Consider the following 22,032-nt stretch of genomic DNA (forward strand, 5'->3'; position numbering starts at 1 on the left):
CCCAGATCTCTTTAGCTATTTTACCTGAAGGCACCTGAGGGAGTTGATCATCTGTGACTGAGAGTTTGATAAGCATGAGAGCCTCTCGATTCTTCACATCATGCTTGTCTTGATCATCACCTGATGTTGTAGGACGAGATTCCTTGCCCAAAACAATCTAATCAAGGCAACGATACTCAAAAATGGTCAACATGCATTGTTTCCAGGTGTTGTAGTTGTGGCCGTTGAACTTCTCATTGTGTCCCAACATGATGTTGGTCAAAGATGCCATCATGGAAATCGAGTTTGAACGATGTCAACTAAGAGAAAGCAAGAGACAAAAGAATCTGATTAAAAAATCAGAATAGAAGCAACTGCAAAAAAGAAAAATCGAGACCCTGGTGCAGAATTCAAGGAACGAATCCCAATGCACAAATTTCGAGGTTTGCTGAAAAACCCATAAATTGAAATTTTCTGCAAATTTGAACCCTGAATTTTTTCCTGAAAGTAATCAGAAAAAAAAAATTGCATAAAAAAATACCTCTAATTTTTTGATTGAAAAAAAACCAAAAAAAAAGACGAAAAATGGCTCTCAGAATTCTAGAAATCCCAAAATAAATTTCCTGTAGATAAAAAAAACTCTGATTTTTCTTTTAAAAAAAAATAGACGATTTTCTTTGTATGTGCGAACAGGTCGAAAACAAAACCTTAGGTCGTAACCGGCAGAAAACCCAGAAGGTTGAAGCAGAGCAAGCCTAGTCGTAAAACCTTAAATCCGTAGAAAATCACACCGAAATCCACTGAAAGCGTGACAAAATAAAAATTGCAGGAGCATCGCAGAAAAAAACGACGTGGAAAGGGCAGAAATCACATGTGGTAACATGCGCGAAAATCGCGACCAAAAAAAAACATGTTGCCCAAAATCGCAGTCGGAGGAAAAACCCTCAGAATCCTGTGGCTAGCAAAAAAATCGCAGAAAAAAACTTTATTCCCGCGAAAATCGTGAAGGAGGTCGCAAAAAAAAAACTAACTGCCAACGTGAATACCTCAGATCGCGAAAAAACACAATTTTCGGTAAATGTGATTTTCCTTTGGGGAAATCCGTGCTAAAGATGACCTACAGAAATATATGAACCCTTGAACCTGCAAAAATTTGAGAATTTTTTTTTTCAACCTGCAAAAAACTCTTCTAAAAAAACTTTGAAAATTTTTAATTAAAAAAACTTCCAAGATTTTTAATTTCCATGCTCTGATACCATGAAAAATAATTGAATGAATGATTCAATAATCGGATAATCTATTCAACAATATACAAGCGTATATATAGAGATTACAAGACGGCGTTCTATAAAAAGAACTAATCATTAAAGTGAACTACTAAAAAGCTAAACGCTAAATTAAGCTTAAAAGCTAATTACATAAAAAAAGGTAAATGACCATTAAACAAGGAACTAAAAATAGGTGAATAAAATAGAATTAAATATTCTAATATGCACATTCAACTCCCTTGATGCTCCTATAACCTCTATAACATGCTAAACTAAATGCCTATTAATCCCTAACACTATACAACCCTACTATTGCCTTGCACCACTGAATATTTCTGGAGGATTTTCATCCCCAAGAGAATAAGATGATACCCTAAGAATTCCATCCCAAGTGCCAATGCTACTATAGCAACACTACCTTCTAGAAATTGACTTTTGTTTTTAATTTACCAAAAAGTGACTCTTTACCCCTTAGCGTTTCCTTATAGTCCTTATTTCCTACATTCCACAATTATAGTCAGTGATCCCTTATACGGTGACAGCTAACTGATTAGTCTATCCCTCAACTATAGGGGGGTAACTAGCCAATCTACTGCTTCAATCATGGATAGGTAACTAGCCAAAAATGAAGATTGTCAACCTACTTCTAATTACATATTTGTAACTGAAAACTCAATTGTTTATTTAACTGACAAACACAACTATCTAGTTCCAGCTGAAAGAGATAAAAAACTAGAGTCACCTTATTCTATTATTTAGCCCTTGATTTCTGCTGACAGGACATTAATGTTCTATCTAACTGCTAATAAAACACTCACTAAATGTTATAGATTAAAAGAAAGGGGACATTGCAAATCTATCCTTCCCAAATTGCTTTCCCACAAGCAATGTCAATGCTAGGTGTTGAAATATCTCTAGCCTCTCCCAAGTAGCATCAACGCAATTAGATCTCTCTAATAGACCAAGTACTCTGTGAGAGTCTTGTCCCTTAGTTTATCCTCTTGTTCTTGTACATCAATGATTGCATATGGAACCAATGTAAGTTTGCCATTCCCATCATCAACATGTTCTTTCCTCATGAAGAACCCAACTAAAGCACATTTCATCTATAAAAGGTCCACAATAGGATTTCAAGCTACTTCCCTAGTCATAAATGGTATCTATTTGAGCTATTGTAGTTGGTCCTTCAAGGGAGGTCAACCTACCTCCCTTCCGCTTCATAAATGGTATCTTTTTTAACTATTGTAGTTGGTCCTTCTTTGCTGCTGCACAATAATTGGGATATGTTGAAACATTTGAATTAGGAAACCGATAAATTCATGCAAAAATATCTATTGATTGGACATGATGAGCAAGCCAACTCTGCCCAGTGAAACTAATAAAGATGTATCAAAGTTCCAAAGAATATGCCTTCAATGATTAAAATTTTTAACACCAGTTTCCAAAAGGCCTGTTGTGACGTTTAGAATATGCCTTTTTTTTTTGCTTTTAAGGTTAGGGTTTTGGCATCTTAGCATTTTGTCTCCAATTTCTCGTAATGAGTCGGGGTTTCAAAATTTGAAAGTCACAAAAGTCAGTAAAGTGAAGGAATGGTCGAAAGAGTGTTTTGATGCTACGGTTGTGCTCAGACAAGTCGAGGAGTAAAAATCGCAATTTCCCAGGGTCTACTTTGACAACTTCCTATTTTTTAGGAAATTTGCTTTTTTGCTTTTTTCTAAATTTAGAAAGTTTTGTTTTTGGCATTTTGAGGCCAATCCAGGAACCTGTTTTTTCGGTCTACTTTTTTTCTAAATTTAGAAAGTTGCTTTTTCGGGGTCACAGGTGTTCATCATGTTAGGAATGTTAGGAAAAGGTTCAAGTCAAAGAGAATCCATCCAAGAACAAACCAAGTATGAAATAGCTTTCGAATCCAGAGGAAGATTTCTAAAAAGCTAATTAAAGCTCACAAGTAAAATATGCCTAAGTCTAGAGCTTGGATCAAAAAATCCTTGTTCAGATCATGAAGAATGCCTATCCATGGAGAAATTTCTTGTTTCATGGTGAAGTTCGCCTTGGGAAGTAGAAATCTTCATTGTCTCATGCTCAAGTTTGCCTTGACACAGAAATCTTCCTTGGGAGCAAGCAAAGTCCACCCAATCAAGGTGAAATCTTCCCCAACCACAAGCAAAGTTCACTCCAAGGCATGAAATCTTCCGCCTACAAAGTCCGCCCTATGCTAGGTAAAAGTTCCTTGGTGTCCAGCAAAGTCCGCCTAGGGGAGTGAAAAAGTTCCTTGTACTATAGCAAAGTCTGCCCAAAGGAGTGGGTGAGAAGATGATTAAGTGTTGGCACTTTGAAGGGAAAACGTCAGAAATTATGGTTAAGTGTGGCAACATTTCCAAACAGCTAGCAAAGTCTGTCCTCTCCATGAGGTTTTTTCCTTGTTCAAAGCTGAAGTCCGCCTAGGCAAGGGGAAATGTCATGTCCCCTCCTTGATTGCTATATATAACCTAATAAAGCAATTATTATTTATTAATTAGTATAATATAATATCTAGCAAAGAATGATTATTTGAACTTATTAAATATTTATTTATTTCTTTTAATTAAATTAATATTATATTACATTAATTATAAACAAATATTACAACCTTGATGCTTGGCAAACTTCATACGTGAATCTAGTGACTTGCAATTAGAAGGTGGTGGTTTAATTAGTAAGCAAGTGCAATTCGTCTAAATAAATTCTTCATAGTCAATGATTAGTATTTACCAACAAAACAAATGTACCGATTAGACATCTTAACAGCAAAGGTAATATAACTAGAATTTGTTTATATTAAACAACTAACAGATGCAGCGATCAGAAAAGAAGATTAGTTTGTTAGACATCGGGTATAATGAGATTACGATAGAAGTGAGAAACCGTAAATAATGAACAAGTGGTTGTTATCAAATTCTCAAGTGATGCGATGGCATTAAGAGAATCAAACTTCTATGTTATAAAAAGGGGCGATCTAATTATGTGAAGACATAATTAAGAAAAGACATATCTCATCAATTGCAACCTTTCTCAACATCCAAGATATAAGATGGAGATCGAACTCCTTCAGAAGGGGGGAATATCTTTTGATATCTTTATTATATCCCATTCGAATTGCCCAAGTTGACTGTTTGGCCTGGTGACAGGAACCGGCTGCATGTACTTCAATTTCAATATTAGAAAGAGCACCACAAATCGATCAGGTCAAATCAGAACTGTTATTAAGTTACAGGCAGTAACATTTTTTTTTCTGAGTGGTATGCATAGGGGAATAGATAAGGGGAAAAAAGAACGGTAGAACGCAGATCAGAACTGTTATTACGTGGCAGGCAGAAACATCCTTGTTCTTGGTGGTATGCATGGGGATGTGTCTAATATGAATGCTAATATATTAAACCCAATAATGTTTTTATGCAGAATATAATAATAATACTAAACTACAATAACACATAATTTCATAATGGTGGCAGACCAGATCTGACATGTGACAGATCTGTCTGCCTTTACCAGCCACTGAATGTATTAATAATTAATGTTTTAAAAGCAGTAGTAGTATTAATGATTTATACAAAAAGTAATTAGCAAAGACATTAATAATTGGTAATTAGCAAAAACACTAATACCCTCCTCCTCTCATTTGTAAGGGAGAGATTTCTGAGAAATTGTTGTAGTGATACTTCTTAAGGGCTAAGACATAATTCATTGTTCAATTGTTGGTGAATTTTGTCTACTTTTGCAAGTTAGCACAGTTTTTTGGCTCTCAATAGAATAGATTTCATTTTCAAGTTGATAGATTGAATGAAGGATTTGATAGAATTGCTTAATGTGGAATGGATGTGTTCATACTTTTGATAATTGGATGATTTTCAATTATTGTGCAAAGTTAATTTGAACCAGCAAATGAAACTTAACTTCTATCACACTATATTCATTGTTCAAAATGTCGGTGAATATGGGTGATATGAAAATCTTTTTAATCTCTTAGAAGATAGCACCGTTCTTGTGTAGTTGTTGAATTTGGCGAACAAGAATTGGTTTTGGATTCCGCTTTTGCCATTTCCGTCTCCAAAATTCATAGGATTAGATTAGGGTTAGAATTATCTTCCTAAACCCTCACCCTTTTGCCTTTTTTTTCCAAGTCTTAATAGAAGTAGGATTGAAAAGGAGCTCATTGAAAAATCATTCCAAAAAAGAAGAAAGTTGCAAGCATCAACAATTAGCAGAATCCTTTGATTGATTCACTCCTCAAACAATTGTGTAAGTCCCCCTTGAGATTACCAGCATATCACAACGAACCAAATGAGACTATCCGCATGAATCTGGAACCTTGGAGTCGTCTTTGTGATCACACAATCTATTTGTTTAGCACATTGAAGATTTTGATCAAGATTGAATAGGATGTCTTTGGGTATTTTATTCTAAGTTGTGCGTGGACAAAAAACACACCAACAAGGCCACACAAATGTTGATTGTAATTAGGTAGTATGCAGATTCCAATTGCCTTAAGGCAACATTGGAATCCGCCAAGGGCTGGGCCCTTCACTCCCTTCTCACACACCACTCTTAGGGCTGGGCTCTTCTCCTCCCACACGCCACTCTTAGGGCTGGGCCCTTCTCCTCCCACATGCCACTCTTAGGGCAAGGCCCTTCTTCTCCTACACGCCACTCTTAGGGCTGGGCCCTCTCTCTCACGCCAACATAAAATAGGGCAGACCCTATCCTCACGCCACTTGATGTGGCTTTATAAAAACATGCTAAGGAATAATAATAAATAAAATAAAAGGTTATTTTATGCTAAGCCGACTTTAGAGGTTTATACCTAGAGGAAGATATATATATGAGTTCATCAAATGAAGTAAACACATTCTATATATCACACGTACAATGCGATCTGCTCTGCTCCTAAATGTGATCTGCCCTCCTACACTTGGCGAATCTGCTCTTGGTGAACTGAAAGAACATTTAGCTACATGCTGCTTCAGCCTATCGAAGTTATCTTCTGCTGGTGGATGTCTTGATCATCTACAACTAGGGCATCACTCTACATTACCTTGGCAACTTGCTGTTTGGACAGCAATCAGAGATAAGTGTTGTAATCAGAATATTGTATTTAAGGCATAATCAGATCTGAGGATCTTTCTTGCTGGGTTTTTCCTCCTAGGAGGTTTTCCCAGGGTACTTGTGTGTTGTGTGTTCATTTTGTTCATTTCTTAACTTTTACTTAATTCTGGAAATTCCTAAGTACTAACAGCAATTCATATAATCTGGAAATTAAGTTAAATTCCTATTTTCTGAGTATTGAATTAATCTAAAAGACTAAAATCAACATGGTATCAGAGCCAAGTTCGCACTAACCAATGATCAAATTTAATCATGTAATTTCAGTCTCTTGTTCCTTCCTTCTTTGGTGACAGGTCCAAATAGAAATCAGATCTGATTATGAAAGGTTGTGTTCTTTTCAAAGGGCAGATATAATGAAGAGTTGCACTCTCCCAAAGGGTGCTAATTGTGGAAAGGGCATACATGATGAAGAGGTGTGACCTCTCCATCACATTGAGAGATAAAGGAAAGGAATCAAAAGCATCCAGTGACATCACCATGGATCGGATCAGATCACAACCGTTATTAAGTTACAGGCAGTAACATCTTTGTTCTTTATGGTATGCATGGGGATGAGTTGAATATGTATGCTTAATATGAAGCCTGATAATGTTCTTATGCAGAATTCAATAGTAATATTAATATAGACTATAATATGTATGACAGTTTAATGATGCTTTTCTAACTGTTCATATGACGATTAAGTAAATTATGTGATGGAGTCTGTAATACCTTTCAATCTCACTATCCAATTATGGAGGCAGAATACAAGGAAGCAAGAGTACTAGGCTCTAGGAGGTACGCCAACCCCAAGTGTGGGCCAAGAGGCCAAGTTGATGGGTCCTTGGTGCTCTTGGGCTTGTTGGAGAGGGATAGTCTCGAGGCACCTTAGGTGATTCTCCTTGAGCTCCATAATGGGAACTGGTGTAGGGGAAAAAAAATGGTTTTTCTAATCCTTCATATAACTATGATATGTATATAGTCTATCAAGGCATAATGGAAATGTTGACTAATCTGTTGTGCAGGGTCCAGACCAAGCTTAGTTGACAATAGTGTTCCCATATTGTAATCACTATGCACAGATCTTAATATAAGAGGGTCCCATTAGGGGACATTACTCTCACACACATATATATATATACCACCAGCAGTTGTTGGAGTATGGAGTGTTGAAAAGGGCAAATCTGAAAAATTATATTAGACTATTGTTTTCTGCTTGATCCGAAGGTTAATTCCTTTGATGTATTTGTTGTTGGATGACTAGAGGTTTGATCTGAAATACCTTTATATCCTTTATCAGAATTATTTTGATTATATACTGCAGCTTTCTAATTGCTATTGATTCATGGAAGTATAGTTCTCTATCAGGCTCTCACTATCATTGTTTGGTTAGTATCTTCATTGGTAAGTATACTTCACTCTCCTTGTAAACATTCTATGTCACCATCATGTGGTACTTCATTATTAAAAGGTATTAGTACTTCCTCATCTATGATCTGATTGAGTTTTGATCATCAATTGAATAATCCTATATTAGTTACATAAAACTGACTTTTTCAGTTGAATATTTGTTATCATGAAGTGTGAAGTATTATGGAAATTAATGATATACACTATATCCTCAATTGCTGACTTAGAATTGTTCTAGTTAATAACTATTGTACTTTTGTGAGCTAATTAGGTCATACTAATGGTTGAATGCATGTACTCTCAAATCTGTGGAAACCCTAGTGAGGCAGAAAATGAACGTGACTTAACCCTTATGAGTTTCTTTGTACATCCTTCATGAAAAAATAGATTTTTGTTATAACCTGTATGGTGATGTACAAGTTTCAGGTTGTATGTTACAGGCTAGTTTTTTCTTGTAATTTGTGTCTCATAAGTATTGTCTCAATATTCTATGTATCATTGGTTATATTGTTAAAGGGATGCACCTAACTTATCATGAATGTTGTGATCCTCACCCAAGGTCATTTTTATATAACCTCATATAGTAGGTGATGTATGTCGAGGCCAAGGCCATACTGACATCAGAAATCCATAAGCTTGGATTGATGTGGCTTCAGAGGGAGCTTTAAAATAAGGCATAAGGATCTTCACACTCAATTAGAAGAAGTTTGAAGATATGTCATGATCATAATTGTGCCATGGGTCCAATTCATAAAAGGTGAAGTTAGCATTTCTCATCCTTGTTTATGAATACTTATGATACTATGATGCTTGGCTATCAGTCTGATATTGAGGATTAAGAGGGAGCCCTATTATCTTCAATAAAACTCTTGGTATGAAAGAGTACTTGATAAGCCTAGGGTTTTGTAAAGATTCTAACCTGTTCCTTAAAGTATTTGAAATGCTAATTATGTTCCTTATGTGGATGATCTAACTTTGACTGATAAAGATAGTCTCATGATTTAATATAAGAAAGAATTAGCTCGGAATTGAGATGGAAGATCTAAACCTAAAATGCATTACTTCTAGGTTAGAAATGTGACAAGGATCTAGTGAAATTATTCTAAGTCAGGTTTTCTATTGTTATGTTAGAATTATGGATTGTAAACTTATATGGAAACTAACTTCAAGAAGTTGAGTATGTCTGCAGCCAACTATGATCTTGCAGATTCATCTGAATAGAGACAGGTTTGATTGGTGAGTGCTTCAGCTAATCAAAGCTAAGCATATTGTTGCAGCCAAGCATATTTTGATATATTTGCAAGACACAATTGATTATGGGTTGAAGCTGCTTAGGTTCAGATTGGTCAAGAAGTGTTACGAACAAAGAAAACACTTCAAGCATTCACCCGCTGCGATCTCTTGGACCTACAGGAACAGTCCTCAGTTGCATTCAGTATTGTTGAAGCTAAATACATTGTTGCAAGTGTTGCATCAAGAGAAGCGGTGTGGTTTCTCAAAATTCTTGTTATGTTGTTTTGATTTATTATCAGGGTTGTATAGAGATACCTGACAATTCAGTGTTTTATGGCAAGACAATCTTGTGTTGCAGATGTTCTCACCAAGTCTCTTGAAGCTTGAGTACTTCAAAAGATAGACTTGGAAGCTGTGGAGAACACCGCCTTGGTTGAGAGGGAGTCTCAACCTCAGTGATACATTGTGTTGTATCAACCACCCTCTGCGGGCAATGTAAGGTGGTAGTGTAATCTTCTCAGGGAGAAGAGTAATTGTTACCATCCTCTGCGGGCAATGTAAGATGGTAGAAAAGATTCTCTCCACCCTCTGCGGGCAATGTAAGGTGGATCCAGTCTATGCTTGTGTGCAAGCTAGAAGACTATGTTATGTAGTTCCATTCTATGCTTTTGTGCAAGATGGAAGACTACAATATTCTGATTATGTTTATTCCATTCCTTGCTTGTGTGCAAGATGGAGGATTATGTTTATTAGATTCCATTCTATGCTTGTGTGCAAGATGGAGGACTATATTTTCATTTTATGCTTATGGAGGACAATGATTATGTAACTCCACTCTATGCTTGGGTGCAAGATGGAAGATTATGATGTTACATTCTTCTTTGGGAGAAGACTGAGGTAAAGACAATGAATGATGGATATGCATGATCGATGGCATGGAAAGACTCCATGATGTGCATGGATAATTGTGTATGTATTCATGACTTGCAAGTGTGCATGTTAAAGTTTTGAATTCACCCTCCACAGGCAGTACAAGATGGATACTATGGGCTACTATTTGTGGCTACTTCTTGTGGTCCTCTCTCAGGAGTATTTGAAGTTGACAGCTAAGTTCGGATTACAATTTAAACATTGTATGTATTACTTAGGGCTGAGCCCTAATCTTGTAACCTGGTTGTAAGATTATCTTTCTCCCTAGTTAAGAGGGAGTGTTGATTGTAACTAGGTAGAATGCAGATTCCAATTGCCTTAAGGCAACATTGGAATCCGTATCGGGCCCTTCTCTCCCTTCCCACACGCCACTCTTAGGGCTGGGCCCTTCTCCTCCCACACGCCACTCTTAGGGCTGGGCCCTCTTTCTCACGCCAACATAAAATAGGGCAGACCCTATCCTCACGCCACTTGATGTGGCTTTATAAAAACATGCTAAGGAATAATAATAAATAAAATAAAAGGTTATTTTATGCTAAGCCGACTTTAGAGGTTTATACCTAGAGGAAGATATACCTATGAATTCATCAAATGAAGTAAACACATTCTATATATCACACATACAATGCGATCTGCTCTGCTCCTAAATGTGATCTGCCCTCCTACACTTGGCGAATCTGCTTCTTGGTGAACTGAAAGAACATTTAGCTACATGCTGCTTCAACCTATCGAAGTTATCTTCTGCTGGTGGATGTCTTGATCATCTACAACTAGGGCATCACTCTACATTACCTTGGCAACTTGCTGTTTGGACAGCAATCAGAGATAAGTGTTGTAATCAGAATATTGTATTTAAGGCATAATCAGATCTGAGGACCTTTCTTGCTGGGTTTTTCCTCCTAGGAGGTTTTCCCAGGGTACTCGGTGTTGTGTGTTCATTTTGTTCATTTCTTAACTTTTACTTAATTCTGGAAATTCCTAAATACTAACAGCAATTCATATAATCTGGAAATTAAGTTAAATTCCTATTTTCTGAGTATTGAATTAATCTAAAAGACTAAAATCAACAACAAAGCGACGATTAGTGGTAGACCAGTACCAACAATTGACTCATAAAAGTAGTGTATATATATAGGACCACCTTTGAAGATCCCTCAATCTTAGCTATTGATCCAATGATCCTAAATTTGCCTTTTTGTTTGGAGTGATTATGTTCATTTCTTCTCACAACCATTGGTAGTAATTCTTAATGACCTCTGAATCTGTCATACAATCTACAATGACAATATTCAGTATAAAGTTGCTGCCATACAGATGTTGAGAATTGTATTCTTCTTATAAAGCTCCCTCCCTGTTTGCAAATACGCGCTCCAATCACTGAGAACCATTTTTGTAAAGTGAATGATCACCACGACTCGCAGATCAATGTTGAACTACTTGAAAACAGCTGCCTGAACTCTAAGCTGATCCAGAAGAGTTCCTCCAACTAACCCTGGCCCAATTATCCCTATGGCCAATGCTGTATATAAAAGACAGAACCATGAGTAGACAGCTCTCAAGGCCTTAATTGAGTCTTCTCTCTTCACAACCACCAATTATCCTCTAAGCTGATCCAGAAGACTTCCTCCAACTAATCCTGGCCCAATTATCGCCATGGCCAATGCTGTATCTAAAAGACAGAACCATGAGTAGACAGCTCTCGAGGCCTTAATTGAGTTTTCTCTCTTCACAACCACAATGATATTGTACTAAAAGCACCTTTGGGCAATAGAAAAATATACAAAATGTTCACTAACTCCAAATGCACTTACCATGCATTCCCCAACAGCTGTTAAAATGCTGGAATAGCATGTTATCTCTACCCTAAGAAATACACCCAGCCTCCAGAGTTTGTTTGGAACTCTTTTGTAATGCCTCTGTAATGGCATTTACCTCTGTTTTCTGGCCTGGGAAATGATGATAACATTGCCACCAACATCTTCGATTGAACCAAAAATTGCACTTGCAGTACCAGTAACACCATCCATTCCAGTTCTTTCAATATTATCATGTGCCAATTTGTCAATGGTTACAAAACCTTTTACAAATAAATCTGGACCCAGCTGAAGGCCCTCTGACTACCTAATAGTAGGTTGAGATATAGTTGCCCAGGAGATGAATGATTAAAAATATTTCTTATCACAATAGGAATATTGTAATCCAAATATTTTGAGATGTTTCGAAATTTATTCTATGAAACACCATCTGTGTGTACAAATTTGCTGCAAGGCTGGCTAGTTTGCAATTTAAGAACAGGCCACAAGAAACAAAAAAGTACATTTTACCTTTCTGCCTGGAAGCCCAGACTCTTGACTTCTAGCTCCTCAGCAAATGCTTCTTCTTCTGCTTTCCTATCCCTCCCAGAAGTTACTAAATCAGATAAATCAGTTGTGTTCTGCAAACCAAATACATGGAAGCATAAAGAACAGCATTTGCAAATACAGGACACATGATATGCCACTATTTTTTGCAATTTAATAAATTAAAAATGATCATGAAGTGACACTATAGTTAACCTGAATTAGAATGTCAAATAAGCGGACAAGCTCCTCTGGCTTTGTCATCTTTTCACCCTTGTCTTCACGCAAGCCCTGTTGTTGACGACTAAGCTTACTTTTTGCAAGACTTACAAGTAGCTGATTGCGCTCCATAGTCCGTTGAATTATGACACATCCAACAGCCTTATCAAGGCCAGTGAGATCCACCTTCACATCTTCAGTATTACCTGCAGTGACCTACAAACCATGAAATTTAAGAATGGAGAACGAGTGAATGAGGGTTTGTCACATGCATTTGACCAGCATCTTAACTTGTAAAAAAAATGGCAAACAAACACTTAGATTAAAACCATGGTTATAGCTTGATTTGCCTAAAAATAAAATAATTTGGAACTAGAAAAGAGAGGCTAGCATGCTGAAACTTACAAGATCATCCCGAATGTTTCGCCTAGCATCATGATATGCTGAAAATATTTTATCAAAAACAGCAAGCCTTTTTTCTGCTGTTAGAGAATTCGATGAAGAATCATAAAGTTCCTTTTCTAATTCTTGAGCTGCTTAAAGACAAATTTTAAACAAAAAACAAATAAACACAATGAATACATGTATTGAATATGTATAAAATAATATTATATTTATACTGGAAAAGATTTCCAATCCCTCGTAGATGTTTTTGATGAATGATTTTCAATATAAAGGTTTTTGCATTGTTAAAAAGAAATTGATGCAAACAAATATTCATAATTGATAGCAACATGAATTGAAAGGTTTCCAGGACTACTGCAGATGCCATGAAATAAATATGAGCAATATGAGCAATATGAGCACTTTACCACAGAATGTTATTTCTTTAAGGTCAGTGTTTCTCTTACTTATATTACATGTACAATAGAGCCAATTTCTTATAAATGTTCTTAAAAAAGCTACAAGTTATCCTATAAACCCAATACATGACAAATCCTGCAAACATGCAGCTAGATAAACAACTTGCAAATAAATATGAGCAATATCACTACCTTACCACAGAATGTTATTCCTGAAAGATCAGAGTTTCTTTTAGGTATATTACTTGTAAAACACGGCCAATTTCTTATGAATGTTCTTAAAAACAAATCTTGCAAAGAACAAGCTAGATTAACAACTTGAGAACACACATAACCCAAAGCTCCATTTTGTGCTATGTGTATTATAATCACCTCGTTCACTGAATTAGTTTACAGAAAAGGGCTAAATTTTTTCTTTAAAAATATTTAACCACAATTTGGATTTTTGGGTCTATCAGAGGATTTTTTACAATAAGTCACTCTGAAAATGAGTTGAACTCAGTTCCAATAGTAAATGAAGTTCAGGTGTCAAATATGATACATCGTATCAAGTCCATTTTTCCGTTTTATTAAGAGCAGAGATCTGCAAACCAATTTTTTTTGGCAGAGAGGATTAATTTCCTTGCAACAGATAAGGATTGACAGACTCAGCAAGACAGGCAGCAAGATTGGAACGGTTCCAGGACAAAAAATTATGATTTAACAAATCTGATAAAAGTTCATCAAACTGATTAATCTGCAATGGAGGTTCATTTTAAACAGTTCCATGAATAGGAAAACATAGGAGACTATAAATACGAATGGAGTTGTGTTCACTTCCCTAAAACAGGGAGGGATGGGCAAAACCTAGTCCAGGTTTTCTAAAATTGTATTTTTTATGTCCAACTGAATGTTCATGCAAGCAATGTATCCAGGAAAAAGAAACAAGATCTTCATCCCACAAAGATGGAGGAAGGTCAAAGGTGTTGTTCTAATAAAATTAACCTAAGTTACCCGGTATGTCCTTTAGGCATCCTGCAACAGCACCCAGTTCTTTTTGTTTCGGGTTCGCTGGAGGTACACCCAAGTACGCCACTTGTGCAACCCAAACGCCTCAAGTTCCCTGTGGGGTAAGCAAGCACATGCCCATAGGGAATCTAGTGTGTCTGGGGCGCACCCTAGGCGTACCCAGGTGTACCAGCAGGTACCCAAAGGAGCTGAGCACAAAAAATTAATTACAACAAACTTTTTTAACATTTTTTGCATCCAAAAGTTAAAACCCTAAAACACCCCTAAAAGCATCATTTCACCAAATACAAAGAACATTTTGCTCTCTTCATCTCTCCTTTCTCATTTTGGCATTTTGAAGGGCAGCTGGTTTTTTCAAGTTTTTGAAGTTCTTGATGAATTTTTTTTTTTTTTTAAATTTCTAGAAACAAAAAAATAAACAAGTTTCACTATTTGTTATAGTGTTTTTTGATCTTCATTTTGAACTTACATTAGTTTGTACATAACGTAGGCTTGCATTTATTTTATTTATTTTTTAATTTAAAATTGTATAATTTCTTATAACAACAAAATCAGATTGCAAGAATGGCCATAGTTCAAGTTCAGTGGATGCGGATATGGATGCAAATAAAAAATTTAAAATTGATAGAAAATCTCCTTTATGGAAATATACCACAATGCTTGAACAACTTCCAGGAGGTGGGGGGATTCCTTTGGAATTGTAAAGAATGTAAAACCAACTTTCAAAGCTCATATTATCAAGTGAAACTTCACTTTTGTGGCATAGGTGGGAAAGGGATTAGAGTATGTGAAGGGATAAATAAGAAGGCATTGTCAAATGAAAAAATTATGGCATACATTAGAGAACAAGAAGAAGCTGATGTTGCAGTTGAAAGGGCAAAACTAAGATCTCATCATTTAGCAAAGAAAAAATCAATGGCTTACCTACAAATTCTCAATCAGTAATGGCCTCCCAACATCCTTTGGAGACACCCTCTATCGAAATATAAGATTCCACTCCTTCCTGTGAAAGAGGCCCATTGGATAAGGCATTTCAAAATGAAGCAAGAGGCATTGCAGTTGTACGTTGCATTAATGTCAATGGTCTTCAACTTGGTGGGATCACCATATTGGTGGGAAATGATGGCAGCAATCAATGGTGCACCTTCTAGATTCATAGATCCTGGGTATGAAAAGGTGTGCACCACCTTATTGGCAAGAGAAAACAAATTTGCAGAGACATCACCCAAACCAATTAGGGATTCTTGGATTGAAATGGGAGTTTCTATTGTTTCTGATGGATGGAAAGATTGGAAAAACCAACCTTTAATAAATATTATTGCAGTGTCCCCCAAAGTGGCAACATTTTTAAAGGCAATTAACCAATTAGGGATTCTTGGATTGAAATAGGAGTTTCTAATGTTTCTGATGGGTGGAAAGATCGAAAAAATCATCCTTTAATAAATATTATTGCAATGTCCCCCAAAAGTGGCAATGTTTTTTAAGGCAGTGGTGAATCAAAGATGCAGAATTCATTTCCAAAATCCTCATTGAGTCCATAGAGATGGTGGGCCCTAAAATTGTTGTCCAAATCATTACTGGCAATGTGAAAATTTGTAGGGCTGCAGATGCTTTGATTGAGAAAAGATAAGACCACATTTTTTGGACACCATGCATCGTACACTCCCTTAACTTGGTGATGCAAGCAATTGGCACTCAAATAGAGTGTGTAAGAGATCCAAATGTTTGTGACAAACCACCATATGTCACAAGGCATTTTTAGGACTTTTTCAAGGTTGGAATTGTTGAAGGTAAATTTAACTTAATTATTTCATATAAGAGATGCCTTCGGCATAATGAATGGAAATAACGTTGCCACTATCGTCCATGAACTTTGTGGAAAGAAATTTGAGGGCAATTACACAAGATTGAAGATTCTATTTTTTGAAATTAAGGAAAAGAAGATTGAACCTTGCCCTAATGAAAATGAAAAGGACTCACACAAATGTATTTCCTAGAGATGTGACACAGGAAGCAATCAACATGTTGAAGAAAGTGATTTTAGTTTCAATTTTTTCCCTATATGATGCTAATGTATCACCAATAACAGCATCAAAAAGATTAAAAAATTACTAAAAGCAAAAGGCAGTCCTATTATCATATTAATAAAAAGTACAGAGATGGGAATGGGACCAAAGGCGCGAGCTTCAAACAATATAAAGATTCATGATCCATTTGAAAATATAGCAAACCTAAACGCAAACTAATTTCAGTCCCCGCTAATCGTTCCATGTAACAAACAATGATGTCTCAATCAAGATTGACATTGAAACCTTAGAGCATGGCAAAGCTATAATAAAACCAGATTTTAATTTTCTCAAATAATAAATAATTTGAACACGGAAAAGGATAAACCAGTAACCTTTTAAAATAGATACACGAGTCTTTGCATTCTTGATGGGAAACTTTCTACCAAGCCAGTGAAACTCTTTCATGGATGCTGCCTGCTGAGTCCTTGCCTCTGCCATCACAGCCTAGCATGAAAAAACAGATATGAAAATCAGAACAGAAAATAGGATTAAAATTTATAAAAGGTAGTCTATTGAAAATAGATTGTAAATATTCTATTCAAATTTCAACATGATGCTTGAAATTAATTAACATCAAAAGACAGGAAACCAGTTGCGACTCAAACAAGTGCAATTGAAAGTCAAAATATAAGGATTTAATTTATGTCATTTGAGCTCAAAGTTCAACTAGCAGAAGGAAAAGAAATGTATCTGGCCCAAGCCCATCCAACTATAAAGCAGATAACATTTAGGAACAGTAGAGGAGAAAATTTTGTATCATTTGGAACCAGTTTCAACTACTAGAACTAGAAGAAAACGTAAGGGTAAAAAATAAATTAATTGAATTTCTAGATGAATCATCAAACCTAAAACTAAATGCAAGATACCATCCAGTGAAACTTAGCAATCTAGTTTATGTTATTTGAAAATAATATATATTTGCAGTGAAAAATTCACAATGGAAGAGGCAAATGCAATCTTCAAGAGGGAATCCATTTTCTTCACAAAATTAAATTGACATAAAGGAAGACAGCAAGACTAACCTGCTTTGATAAAAAACACAAATAAATAATGAACAAAGTCAGTAGAGATCTAGGAGACAACTTCATAGAGATCAATTTACTTTACAAAACTTGTGTATTTATACAAGTGAATAATGCCAAGTTTCTAAGTGCAGAATCTCAGCATATAAAGAGTCATTCTTGACTCCCAAGCAACAACTAAAAAATAATGAATGACACATAAAAAAGCTACATACACTAGATTACATATATATCATCCAACATAACATACAATTGCATGATGCCAAAAAAAACACTATCCAACATAGAGAATGAAAAATAAATCTTACATAGATAAAAGATTCTTAAGAACACTATTCTCTGTCAACTCATTATTCCAAAGGCTATTCAAAAATTGAAAAAAATTGATAAGAATATGAATCCTACTTCCAATTTTGCCTGCAAAAGGTCAAGCGCTGGGCCTTCTTGAGTGCTAAGGTCCAGAAGCTCAGAACTCTCTATGTTTGATTGTCCCATTTTGTATAAACAATATCGAATATTTGGTTCCAGCTCTTCAACACGCTGCCGGCACAAGACCTGATTTTCAATATCCCCAAACTTTCCCAGCTCATCATAAACAGCCCTGTATGACAAAGATGAAATCTACCATGAGTCCTTTTATCTAAAAATTCAAATATACTTTACAAATAGATAGAAAACCAAACAAAAACACTAAAGCCAAAGCCTGTCGTTCTCTACAGTAACAACTGAACAAATCAAATAATTTTGAATTATTTTGGGAGAAGTGGCAGGCCAGAAAATGATCAGGTAAAGCAGCACAGGAAAGATGAAAGAGAAGTTTACAAAATCCATGTAATTTACAAGTGAAGCCAACATAAAAATTTCTAGCAATTGGAAAGAGACAGGTCTGGACAATGATAGACATAATGAGTAAATGCTGGAAAAAGAATGCAATTAAAGCTAAATAGAAATGTGATAAGTAGCAGAATAAGACACATCAATTTTCAACACCAACCAACCAGACAAAATGGAACCTTTTAAACTGCAGAAAAAAGGCGTTCATCCTGACACCAAGCAACCAGATTGATGCGTACTAATAAAAAATAAACAAAAAAGCATCTACACATATGGCCTCTGATTCAACAGCCATACCACAATTTAATAACTATTTTAATGCAGAATATGACTCTATTCAAAATTTCAATGTTTATAGTTGTCATGGACAAAACCTTCACCAGCATAATGGGCATAAAAGGTTAGGTCAAACCTAGCACGTTTAAAATCCATCAAAGCTGTTTCCCAATTCTGTTCTCGCTCCAATAGCAAGCTTCCCCTCATATAACATGCATATGCCTGCTCACAACAGGATGAAGAATTAAACTTCAACTATCCATATACAACCAAGATTTTTAAAAGGGGATATTATTGTCACACAAAAAATACATCTCGAAATTTCTTGCTTCCCAATCCAAATCCAAATAATACAAAATATAAGTGAGACATCAAGTCACCATTAAATTGGACTAAACACCAGCCATATATTAATAATTTATCGATGTAAATACTAATAAAAGATCACTATAATAGAGACCAACTGGAAAGGATGCCAATACAGGAATTTCAGATCCTCTATTTTTAACTGTTCAGGCCAGTACAATGAGCATCAACCAATCATAAATGTTGCCAGATCATACAACAAAAATGAACAGAAATTTCATATTTGTAGCTTCAATAATTCAAGCAATGAAAAATACCATGCACTCCCTAAACATTAGCAATAATAGAAGCTAAAAATTACATATAGCTGCCGATTTTACCAACAATCCCACTCTAGTGCCTCAATGGTCTCTTTTCTAGCAACTAAGGAACTCATTTGGTGAAACAAGTTAATATCGCATACTCAACTAATTCAAGGCAGAAAATTCAAAAATATAAAGCACGCGGTGGGCATTTTTAAGAAGATAAAACCCTATGAGAAGAACATGTCACTGTTCATGCAAGAGATTAGGCGATGCCACTTGTGCTCAAAAAATGTTAATGTATGCTAAGGTAGCCCTGCACAAAAACTCTCACACTTTACATCCAAAAATTTCACTATAAAAATTTTCATTTATGAGGAAATTAATAGTTAGTATAATAAAAAGGGCTTTAGTGAAGACCTCACAATGTGAGGCAAAATGAGGATGAAGTCTGGACTACGAAAATATTATTATGTGTCTCCTGGCAGAAAGACAATATTCCTTTCTCACCTTCATGATGATGATGTACTTTTTGAAAGAATATAGAAAGAAGAAAGAGACGGTGACTGCCCCATGCACAAGGTCTCCTTCAAACCAAACTAGACACTGGCAGAACCTTCAATAAGTCTGGACTACGAAAATATCATTATGTGTCTCCTGGCAGAAAGACAATATTCCATTCTCACCTTCATGATGATGATGTGCTTGGATGTGTTGGCTTGATGATGATTGTAATGATTAAACTTCATCATATGTTGTCATTGATGAAATACTCTTGACCTCAATATAAGTATTCTTGTTACACTTGATACCTTCGGTAAGTCGCCTAAAGTCATTGCAAGAAAAGCACATGAAGCAGACACTACACGAAATTTCCTTAATAACAGCCATTCACTTTCAGTACACTCTTCGAGATTCAGATTGTTTGTGATACATAAAATGTTGATACAGTCATTGTTGGCATAACTCATAAACTGATAAATCATTGCAGAAAAAATACTTTTGTACCCCCTGCACACGAATGGTAAGGCCAAAGCCTCTGTTAATATTGTTGCTCAAATAATATTATAAGTCATGTGGTAAGGATTATAAGAATTGGAACAACTACCTTCAACAACCCAATTTACTAACATCTCGAATGTACTTTGGCACGTCAGTGGCATGTAAAAGTTGCAAAATGGCTATGAAACAGAAGTTTCATAATTCATCATTACTAATTGTCACAACCAACTGGTAAGGTGATAAGCACTCTTTAAAACTGTGCCTTGCAAACTCAACCAATCAGATGAAACCTGTCAATTTGTAGAATAGAGTTAGCAAATCCAGTATATCTGCATTAAAGTCACATATGATTGCAACCGCAAAAAACAGCCACAGCAAGAAAGGAATTGGCTCCCGCTATTTGATTCTCAGCTCAAACAAAAGCAATTGAACAAAGATTTTGTATGCTTGGTGCTATCACTTACAACAAATATGAGAACAACTTATGTGAATTGCAGAAGCAAAATGGAGAATTGATACCATGTATATTTAACACCCATCACATCAAACTCCATAATTATTTGGCAGAACACAATCGAAAATTGTGTCCATCATACACAGTTCAAAGTGCTTTCTCCATCCTGAGAAAGGATTAACTTTTACTCATCCTTCTTTTCATCCCCATAATGCCATGTGTCAATTAAACAATCCTGCTTGAACATTCTTTTGTCAGAGGCAACCATCAAACACCTAGTTGCACAGCTTACCTGTCAGACAAGCACAGGAATCAGATCTTTGTATGCTTGTCCACAACTTTGGGGCACACAAGCATGTCCAGGTCATTGCTTTGACAAGCCTCCAAGGCTAATTGCACATTGTAGCGTACCTCACCTGCCTATTCCATATGCATGTTTTAATCATGCCAAAATCAATTTTTTGATTTTCTTATCTTACAAATACAAACATTATTCTGCTCAACATAAGATGCCTTTTCAACCTGTAGGTTCAACACAAGATATACATTTTCCCCCACTACTTGTTTTTTCTGCGATTCTGCATTAACTGGTAATCTACCCCTCCGGTGCCTATGCCCAATCGCTCATTTTATTCTTCAGCCTCAGTCATTTCTACAAATAGTTGCCAGTACATTTCCAATCACCATCCACCAGCAAAATCTCAAAAATTGTTTGGCAATAGCAATTCACCAGCTAGTTATCCAGACCAACCATTTCACTTGCAATCACAACAGCCGAGGCCCTATATCAAATTTGAACATTCAGGGTCCACCTGCAATTGCTCGTGCAATGAAATTTGTTATGGATGTAGAGGAAGTTGTCTGAGTTGCTACTCTGCAGCTGTGTCACTTCCAATCCCTGCTTCATTTTCCCAACTTTCATGGATTTGAATAAATAATTCACAGTGCCATTGAAACATTCACAACCATACTCCATTGTGGAAGATAATTATGCACCCAATCTTTGACACCAACATGGCTGATCAATCCCCAATACCCAATGACAATTCACCTTTGCAGGACCACTCCATCTGTGTCACTTCCAATCCCTGCTTCATTTTCCCAACTTTCATGGATTTGAATAAATAATTCACAGTGCCATTGAAACATTCACAACCATACTCCTTTGTGGAAGATAATTATGCACCCAATCTTTGACACCAATATGGATGATCAATCCCCAATGCCCAATGACATTTCACCTTTGCAGGACCACTCCGTCCCTTCAAATCATGCTTCTTCCATTAATCACAAAATTTCCTCTAGCAGCTATGGTGTGTTCTCTGCAACCAATGCAGATTAAACCTTTTGCTCTCAATATAAAGAATAGCTTCTTTTTTAACCCATTGTAGCCATGTCCCTAAAATTGAAATACAAGAGCTTCAAAAAAAACGATGAAAATACATTCAAGCTAAAAA

General features: G+C 36.0%; 1 protein-coding gene and 1 long non-coding RNA gene across 3 annotated transcripts in view; both read right to left on the reverse strand.

Moving 5' to 3' along the window:
* The window catches only part of LOC131046263 (uncharacterized), a 59,909-nt gene that overhangs the window by 26,067 nt on the left and 11,810 nt on the right, over positions 1 to 22,032 (reverse strand). The window contains exons 5-10 of the mRNA XM_057979949.2: positions 18,648 to 18,733; positions 17,807 to 18,002; positions 16,712 to 16,823; positions 12,905 to 13,032; positions 12,497 to 12,715; positions 12,266 to 12,375 (exon numbers count right to left, since the gene is read on the reverse strand). Of these exons, the coding sequence (XP_057835932.2) occupies positions 12,266 to 12,375; positions 12,497 to 12,715; positions 12,905 to 13,032; positions 16,712 to 16,823; positions 17,807 to 18,002; positions 18,648 to 18,733 (851 nt within the window). The remainder of the gene's footprint in view (positions 1 to 12,265; positions 12,376 to 12,496; positions 12,716 to 12,904; positions 13,033 to 16,711; positions 16,824 to 17,806; positions 18,003 to 18,647; positions 18,734 to 22,032) is intronic.
* On the reverse strand, positions 18,742 to 21,969 carry LOC131858715 (uncharacterized). Of its 2 annotated transcripts, none has more exons than XR_009359054.1 (3): positions 20,641 to 21,969; positions 20,228 to 20,411; positions 18,742 to 20,130 (listed from the first exon to the last, which is right to left on the reverse strand). It is a non-coding gene; the product is annotated as an uncharacterized LOC131858715 (long non-coding RNA). The 2 variants fall into 2 exon arrangements; XR_009359053.1 differs by having other exon boundaries at positions 20,586 to 21,969.

The sequence above is a fragment of the Cryptomeria japonica genome, chromosome 10, assembly GCF_030272615.1.
Source record: "Cryptomeria japonica chromosome 10, Sugi_1.0, whole genome shotgun sequence".
Taxonomy (NCBI): Eukaryota; Viridiplantae; Streptophyta; class Pinopsida; order Cupressales; family Cupressaceae; genus Cryptomeria; species Cryptomeria japonica.